The sequence below is a fragment of the Rana temporaria genome, chromosome 7 (assembly GCF_905171775.1).
Source record: "Rana temporaria chromosome 7, aRanTem1.1, whole genome shotgun sequence".
In the NCBI taxonomy this organism is placed as follows: domain Eukaryota; kingdom Metazoa; phylum Chordata; class Amphibia; order Anura; family Ranidae; genus Rana; species Rana temporaria.
The window spans coordinates 204,767,929-204,777,533 of NC_053495.1; the positions used below are offsets into that span (position 1 = coordinate 204,767,929).

Sequence of the window (9,605 nt, forward strand, 5' to 3'; positions counted from 1 at the left end):
TAATATGAGGACATTTCTGTCAGGCACCTGCATGGGCACACGGCGGGGTCCTTAGGTCAGCGAGATTTCTGTCAGGCACCTACAAAGGCACACGGGCGGGGTCCTGGCCGTCTCTATGGTAACGGGACGCGCTAGATCTCCGTGTGGAGGAAGATGGCGGCGCCTGCAGCGGTAGGAGGCCGGGAGAGAGCGGTGCGGGATGAGGTGACACTGAACGCCATTCAGCGGGAGACCGTCCGGAAGGAGAACCGCTGCCAGAGGCTGGTCACCGAATTCACCATCAACCCCTTCCACCAGGGTGAGCCTGTAACCATGGCAACCGGAGACACTATTCCTCCCACTGACACCAATGATGGGACACTATCCCTCCCACTGACACCAATGATGGGGGCACTATTCCTCCCACTGACACCAATGATGGGGGCACTATTCCTCCCACTGACACCAATGATTGGGGCACTATTCCTCCCACTGACACCAATGACGGGACACTATTCCTCCCACTGACACCAATGATGGGACACTATTCCTGCCACTGACACCAATGATGGGACACTATTCCTGCCACTGACACCAATGATGGGGCGCTATTCCTCCCACTGACACCACTGATGGGGGCACTATTCCTCCCACTGATACCAATGATGGGACACTATTCCTCCCACTGACACCAATGATAGGGCAATATTCCTCCCACTGACACCAATGATGGGACACTATTCCTCCCACTGACACCAATGATGGGACACTATTCCTGCCACTGACACCAATGATGGGACACTATTCCTCCCACTGACACCAATGATGGGACACTATTCCTCCCACTGACACCAATGATGGGACACTATTCCTCCCACTGACACCAATGATGGGACACTATTCCTCCCACTGATACCAATGATGGGACACTATTCCTCCCACTGACACCAATGATGGGACACTATTCCTGCCACTGACACCAATGATGGGACACTATTCCTCCCACTGACACCAATGATGGGGCAACATTCCTCCCAGTTTCCTTCCTTCCCTGCTATCTCTCTGAAATGCTCCCTAAAAGCACCAGGGGGGAGGATAAATAATACACTTCGGTTTCTCCAGAGTGCCTGCAGGGGCGGACTGACCATTCGGGCACTGCCCAAGGGCCCCATGCCATCAGGGTTGCCAGCCTCAGTAAAACCAGGGACAGTGTGTAAAAATCAGTTTTTAAAAAAAAAAAAATCCCAAGATTATAGCTGCCCCGCCTCTCCAGTACCTTTTGTGTGTGTGTGTGTGTGTGTGTGTGTGTGTGTGTATATATATATATATGTGACCCCATGATCTCCTATTGCCCGGGGGACCCATGAGTTGTCAGTCCACCCCTGGGTGGGGGTGACGTCATCCCGCTTCCAGACAGATTTTTGTTGCGTAGCCCAAATCTTGGAAGACAATCCTGTACTGTGCTGCAGCATCTTTTTCCGAGATTTGAGATGCTCGGCGTTCCCCGGGATCCTGATGGCAGGACGATGACGACACATCCGCCCCTCCAGTACAGATGTCAGGGAAAGGTGAGTATATTCCATAATTGCCCCCCCCAGGTGTGAAATGGCAGATCTTGCCTCTGTTTTGAAGATTTAAAGCAAACCTCATTCTATGAACTGAGCAGAAATGAAGCTGAAGGCAGTCCTGAGTTTTTATTTGTTTTTCCCTTTCTCCATAGTTCATGCCGTTACCGGGAAGCCGATGTCAAGACACGACAATCAGAATGAGGTCGCTGATGGTAAGATCACCGCCGACGGCCAATCACAGCTTCCATAGACATTGTCCGAATAAATCCGTCAGTTTAGGGCAGTGTTTCTCAATTCCAGTCCTCAGGCCCCCCCAACAGGTCAGGTTTTCAGGATTTCCATTATTTTGCACAGGTGATTTGATCAGTTTCACTGCCTTAGTAATCACCACAGCCTTTTCATCTGAGGGAAATCCTGAAAACCTGACCTGTTGGGGGGGCCTGAGGACTGGAATTGAGAAACACTGGTTTAGGGCAAATGTGTTCTCTTCATAAACTCAATGTCATTTTTCCTGGATTTCAAATGGGCCCATCCCCCACCAAACCATGATTACAGCCTCTAGGAATCCTACATTACCTGTGCGTGTGTCAATGAACAAAAAGACGGGGGTTATAGGTTGACCTTGTCAGCCATTTATAACCAGCGTTCCTTATCTCTGATAAATTAATGCTGATCACCAATGTAAGGAACATTCTTCCCACTGATCACCAATGTAAGGAACATTCTTCCCACTGATCACCAATGTAAGGAACATTCTTCTCACTGATCACCAATGTAAGGAACATTCTTCTCACTGATCACCAATGTAAGGAACATTCTTCTCACTGATCACCAATGTAAGGAGCATTCTTCCCACTGATCACCAATGTAAGGGACATTCTTCTCACTGATCACCAATGTAAGGAACATTCTTCCCACTGATCACCAATGTAAGGGACATTCTTCTCACTGATCACCAATGTAAGGGACATTCTTCCCACTGATCACCAATGTAAGGAACATTCTTCTCACTGATCACCAATGTAAGGGACATTCTTCTCACTGATCACCAATGTAAGGGACATTCTTCTCACTGATCACCAATGTAAGGGACATTCTTCTCACTGATCACCAATGTAAGGAACATTCTTCTCACTGATCACCAATGTAAGGGACATTCTTCTCACTGATCACCAATGTAAGGGACATTCTTCCCACTGATCACCAATGTAAGGGACATTCTTCTCACTGATCACCAATGTAAGGGACATTCTTCCCACTGATCACCAACGTAAGGGACATTCTTCCCACTGATCACCAACGTAAGGGACATTCTTCCCACTGATCACCAACGTAAGGGACATTCTTCTCACTGATCACCAATGTAAGGGACATTCTTCCCACTGATCACCAATGTAAGGGACATTCTTCTCACTGATCACCAATGTAAGGGACATTCTTCCCACTGATCACCAATGTAAGGAACATTCTTCTCACTGATCACCAATGTAAGGAGTATTCTTCCCACTGATCACCAATGTAAGGAGCATTCTTCCCACTGATCACCAATGTAAGGGACATTCTTCTCACTGATCACCAATGTAAGGGACATTCTTCCCACTGATCACCAATGTAAGGGACATTCTTCTCACTGATCACCAATGTAAGGGACATTCTTCTCACTGATCACCAATGTAAGGGACATTCTTCCCACTGATCACCAATGTAAGGAACATTCTTCCCACTGATCACCAATGTAAGGGACATTCTTCTCACTGATCACCAATGTAAGGAGCATTCTTCCCACTGATCACCAATGTAAGGAACATTCTTCCCACTGATCACCAATGTAAGGAACATTCTTCCCACTGATCACCAATGTAAGGGACATTCTTCTCACTGATCACCAATGTAAGGGACATTCTTCTCATTGATCACCAATGTAAGGGACATTCTTCTCACTGATCACCAATGTAAGGAACATTCTTCCCACTGATCACCAATGTAAGGAACATTCTTCTCACTGATCACCAATGTAAGGGACATTCTTCTCACTGATCACCAATGTAAGGGACATTCTTCTCACTGATCACCAATGTAAGGAACATTCTTCCCACTGATCACCAATGTAAGGAACATTCTTCTCACTGATCACCAATGTAAGGAACATTCTTCTCACCGATCACCAATGTAAGGAGCATTATTCTCACTGATCACCAATGTAAGGGACATTCTTCCCACTGATCACCAATGTAAGGAACATTCTTCCCACTGATCACCAATGTAAGGGACATTCTTCCCACTGATCACCAATGTAAGGGACATTCTTCCCACTGATCACCAATGTAAGGGACATTCTTCCCACTGATCACCAATGTAAGGGACTTTCTTCCCACTGATCACCAATGTAAGGGACATTCTTCCCACTGATCACCAATGTAAGGGACATTCTTCCCACTGATCACCAATGTAAGGGACATTCTTCTCACTGATCACCAATGTAAGGAACATTCTTCTCACTGATCACCAATGTAAGGGACATTCTTCCCACTGATCACCAATGTAAGGGACATTCTTCCCACTGATCACCAATGTAAGGGACATTCTTCCCACTGATCACCAATGTAAGGGACATTCTTCCCACTGATCACCAATGTAAGGGACATTCTTCTCACTGATCACCAATGTAAGGAACATTCTTCCCACTGATCACCAATGTAAGGAGCATTCTTCTCACTGATCACCAATGTAAGGGGCATTACGATTTTCAAGATGCACACTTCTTTTCTGGTCATTGTTCTCCACAATTGACTGTTTATAGTAACACCCCCTTGATCTGTAGATATAATAATTTTGAGCAGAGCTCTCCCAAGACCTTAAGGTATTTCCGGGGGTTCCTCCATGGTGAAGTTGAGAAATGGTGAACGATTTTGATTAATGAAAAATAAAATGTATTGAAAACTGAAGATTTTTGTTTACTTGCACAGAAAACTTCCTGAAGATATTCCATCACAATGCTCTGGAGCCGACCAAGAAATACACGGAACCCCAAACCACCAGCCAGGAGATTGGTTGGATCACACAGCCATTGGTAGGTACTTTATACCACCAGCAGGAGGAGGAGATCTTAAAAGCAACACCTAGCAAAGCAGAATGCACAGTTCTGTATTAGAGTCATAGTAAAGCAAACATTATGTCGCAGCTTAGGGCCCTTTCACACGGGGCAGATCAGTAATGATCGTAGGGGGGGGGAGGAGGAGAGAGAGAGTTTGCTGTAACCACTTAAAGTGTATGCTGGAGTCTGGCTTCAATGTGTATCTAAATCTGCTAGTGGATTTAACGCACCCCCCCCCCCCCCAAGACTGACAATGCTTTGGTCGCAATAGATGCTCCTTCATCCTTAATGAGTTTGAGTGTGCGCTCTAATACAGGAGGTGTGTTACTGGCCAGATCAACAGGTGAAAATGGGGGGAAAGTAATGCAGCCACCACATCTAATGATTGGCGGGCTGCAAAAATAAACTACATTTTTGGTTGAATACTGCTTTAAAGAGATTGTAAAGTCGGAAAGTTTTATTTTTTCATCTTAATACATTAAGATAAAAAGCCTTCTGTATGCAGCAGCCGTCCCCCCCAATACTTACTTGAGGTCATCTAGATCCAGCAATGTTGCAGGAGTGTCTTGGCTGCCCGGAACCCCCTTTTCATTGGCTGAGACAGCAGCACGGCACCATTGGCTCCCGCTGCTATGAGCCAAAGTCAGTCAGCCAATGAGGAGAGAAAGGGGGTGGGGTGGGGCCAGGCCGTAGCTCCGTGTCTGAATGGACATGGGAACTGTGGCTGGCTCGGGTGCCCCCATAGCAATTTGCTGGCTATGGGGGCCACTCAACAGGAGGGAGAAGCCAGGAGCACCGAAGAGGATTGGGGCTGCTCTGTGCAAATCTTCTACAGGTTTTTCACCTCAATGCATTAAGGTGAAACACCTTCTGTGCTGCAACCCCCCCCCCCCCCCCCCCCCCCCCCAATCCTTGTTACTTGAGTACTATTCCAGCTGCTGTCTCTGCTCTCATTGAACAGATGATTAGCAGCAGGAGCCATGGGCTTCCCCTGCTGTCTGTCTTTGCAACAGCAGACCTTGGGAGCGCACTTGCACAGGCGCCCCCATGGAAAGCGGCTTTCCATGGGGGCTCCCGATGAAGAGAGGAGGGTCCTGGAGCACTGGTGGGGACCCCAGAAGAGGAGGGTCCGGGCTGCTCTGTGCAAAACCAAGTGCACAGAGGAGGCAAGTAGAGACATGTTTATTATTAAAAAGGTTAGCAATTCAGCTTTAAAGAGGTTATAAACCTCAAATGAATCTGAACAAAGCATATCCCTCTATAGTGTGTATTTGTCTCTATTCAAAAGCACAGAGTGCGATTTTCTGTCTGTATGAGTCACTTCTGACAGTTTATGCCGACACCATCCAATCCCAGGAGATGGTCAGACGCTCATTTGCGGTCTTCCTTCTTTCACAGATTAGTATTGACCGGACAGATAGAAGACTACATTACCAGCGCCAGAAAACCGAGATCACCACCTACATGGAGGCCGCATGGAAAATGAAAGAGCAGAGTGTCAACCTGCAATAGTACTCATCATTGGATTTCCGGGGGGGGCCTTTGCTTCAGTTTCATCTGCAATTGGAACATAACGATCCAATAATAATAACTTATTATTTGTTTAGATGCAGCATTTGTTATTTCAGATAATTCGTAACTTCGGATAAATTCATATTGATTACATTCAACTAACAGCCAAATTTGAAAGGAAATTCCAATACCTATAATTGAATAGTTATTTTGAATTTCCGAAATTCAAGATTTCGGAATTAACCAATTAGTCAAAATTTGTTAAAAGAGGTTGTAAAGGTAACATTTTTATTCCCTAAATATCTTCCTTTACCTTAGTGCAGTCCTCCTTCACTTACCTCATCCTTCCATTTTTCTTTTAAATGCCCTTATTTCTTCTGAGAAATCCTCACTTCCTGTTCTTCTGTCTGTAACTCCACACAGTAATGCAAGGCTTTCTCCCTGGTGTGGAGAAAGCCTCTTGAGGGGGCGAGCAGGAGTGTCAGGACGCTCTCTACTTTGCAGATAGAGAAAGGAGCTGTGTGTTAGTGGGCGTCCTGCTCGCCCCCTCAAGAGGCTTTCTCCACACCATTTAAAAGCAAAATGGAAGGAGGACTGCACTAAGGTAAAAGGAAGCCATTTAGGGATAATTTTTTTTTTTTACCTCTACAATCCCTTTAAACGAATTTGGAATTAAACACATTGCACATGTCTATTTGGTACCATGCAATCTGCTGCAGGCAAAAAAACAAACACGTAGTTTGCAACCTGCATTTTTAATGTCATTGACCTTTAACTGACCCCCACAGCAGATTGTAAGCGCAGTGCGGGAAGCCACATGGGAACGCGGCTCTCCTGTACTACATGCTTTTGGGTGGGGGTGGAACGGGCCCCTCAATGGTTTCCCAAAACAGATCCAAGGCAACGCCTCAGATGAGAACTGTCACACAGTTGGGCAAATACAATTCCCAGAATTCCGGGGGTACAACCTGATAGGAGGGGGATCTTGGAATTGTGAATATTAAAGTGATGTAAAAATTTCTCAAACACCTAAAATAAAATTAACAAATGCTCTGTTGACTTTTTTCCAATACGGTGAAACATACAAGTCTGTTTAAAACCAAAACCTTGTGGTTAGTGGATGTTGCAGTGAACCTGTCCAATTGGACAACGTGACTGCAAGCCTGCCGGTGCCAGCCTGGTGCTGAAAATTTCTGTCAGCTAAAGTGGCACTAAACTATCATGAACTATTTTAAATCCTTACACTGCTAGCATTAGTAAATAGCTAGAAAGGTATATTAGATTTACGTTTTTTTTGTTACACATTTGTTCAGTTGCTTCCTATTTTCTGATTTAGGCCGAAAGGCCCCCCTCTGCAGTACTTCAGATATCAGCTCACAGGCAAGCACAAAATCTTGGGAGAGAGCCTTAAAAAATTATAATTATTTCAGAAATGTGCAGCAAGCACAAGGGGACATTTCTGTTGAGCCATCAAGCCGATTTGCTGTGCGTTTAATGTAGCACTTGCCACTCACTCCAAATGACTTTCCAACACACAAGTACACACAGACCCGATTTTCTAATAACTTTCATTGGCTCAGGTTTTTCCATGCGCTCTGGTGCATCAGCTCAGGTTTTTTCCCCCATGCGCTCTGGTGCATCGGCTCAGGTTTTCTCTTGCGTGTCGGCATCCTATTCAAAATGAAGGGGCTGTTGTGACACAACACTACAGTGAGAGTTGTGAAGGGGCGACTTGAAGCGAAGTTCCACCAAAAAAAAAAAGTCAGCTACAAATACTGCAGCTGCTGACTTTTAAAATAAGGACACGTGCGTCTGTCTAGGGCACCCGCGAGTTCCTCACCCAAAGCTGACCCATCCTTCGGCTCCAGCATCTTCAGTAAGACAATCAGGAAGTAAAGCCTTGCGGCTTCACAGCCTGGTTCCCTACATGAGCATGCACGAGACGCATGTTCTGAGAGACACACAGGTCCCAATCAGAAGACGAGGGGAGGGAACTTCCAGACGTGCCGCAATCTTTCGCCGGAAGTGGGAGCAAAAATAACCTGACAGCATTTTAACCCTCCCTCACTCTATCCAAAAATATAAATACATTTTCCCTTTAGTTCTACTTTAACTACACAAAATGTTTAGTCTCGGTTCACACTGGTGTGCAAGATTGAGTGCCGTTCCCGCATCACACACTGGTTTACACTGACATCTGCGAACCACTGGGGGTGTCAATGTAAAGTTTGACACCCCCAGATCGGTTCGAAGGTTGCAGCGCAAACTGTCGAATGCTACAGGAATTGACTAGCGTAGGTGTGAACACCCATGCAATTCCAGTGAGGACCAAAAAAGGGTCCTGCACCATTTTGGCGTGAATGCGATTTCAGCTAGGCATACAGTTTGTATGGCTGAAGTCGCATTGCATGAGATTCGCACTGCATTGCTGTGCAGATCACATGCCATGTCTGATAGCACAAGTGTGAACCCAGCCTCAAAAGGGGTTGTAAAGGTACAATTTTTTTTTTCCTAAATATCTTCCTTTACCTTAGTGCAGTCCTCCTTCACTTACCTCATCCTTCCATTTTGCTTTTAAATGTCCTTATTTCTTCTGAGAAATCCTCACTTCCTGTTCTTCTGTCTGTAACTCCACACAGTAATGCGAGGCTTTCTCCCTGGTGTGGAGTGTCGTGCTGGCCCCCTCCCTTGGACTACAGGAGAGTGAGGACACTCTACGTTGCAGATAGAGAAAGGAGCTGTGTGTTAGTGGGCGTCCCGACTCTCCTGTAGTCCAAGGGAGGGGGCGAGCACGACACCCCACACCAGGGAGAAAGCCTGGCATTACTGTGTGGAGTTACAGACAGAAGAACAGGAAGTGAGGATGTCTCAGAAGAAATAAGAACATTTAACCACTTCCAGACCTGCGCACGACGATGTACGTCCATTTTTTAAAGATTGATATCTCGGTAACGGCAGCAGCTGCTGCCACAACTGAGGTATCGATCTTTAGTGTGCGCGGTCTGGTAAACGATAACGGCGGTCTCCGAGGCGCATTTGCTGTGCGATCGCCGTTATCGGTGGCGGGAGAGGGCCCCCCTCCCGCCGCTCTCCCACGCCCTCCGCCGCTTACCGGAGCCGTCGGTAGCGGCGGAGGAGGAGATCGCGACTGTTCAGCAGCTGAGCGGGGACGAGACTGAAAGAAAAATCTCCTTCCCCCGTCCCCATAGCTCCGCTGGGCGGAAGTGACGTCAAAACGTCAGTCCCGCCCAGCCTCTTAAAGAGACAATTTTTTTTTCTTGTCATTTGAAAAAATGACATTTCCAAATTTTTTATTTTTTTTTTGCATTTAAGCCCAAATATGAGATCTGAGGTCTTTTTGACCCCCAGATCTCATATTTAAGAGGACCTGTCATGCTTTTTTCTATTACAATGGATGTTTACATTCCTTGTAATAGGAAAAAAGTGATCAA

The 9,605-nt window shown here is 46.2% G+C and overlaps 1 protein-coding gene across 1 annotated transcript; it reads left to right on the forward strand.

Moving 5' to 3' along the window:
* The first annotated feature begins 64 nt into the window (after positions 1-64).
* FAM183A (family with sequence similarity 183 member A) lies at positions 65-6,480 on the forward strand. Its single transcript, XM_040360878.1, has 4 exons — positions 65-298; positions 1,700-1,759; positions 4,514-4,617; positions 6,040-6,480. The coding sequence occupies exons 1-4, from the start codon at positions 154-156 to the stop codon at positions 6,151-6,153; spliced, it is 423 nt and encodes a 140-aa protein (XP_040216812.1). The 5' UTR covers positions 65-153; the 3' UTR covers positions 6,154-6,480.
* The last annotated feature ends 3,125 nt before the right edge of the window (positions 6,481-9,605 follow it).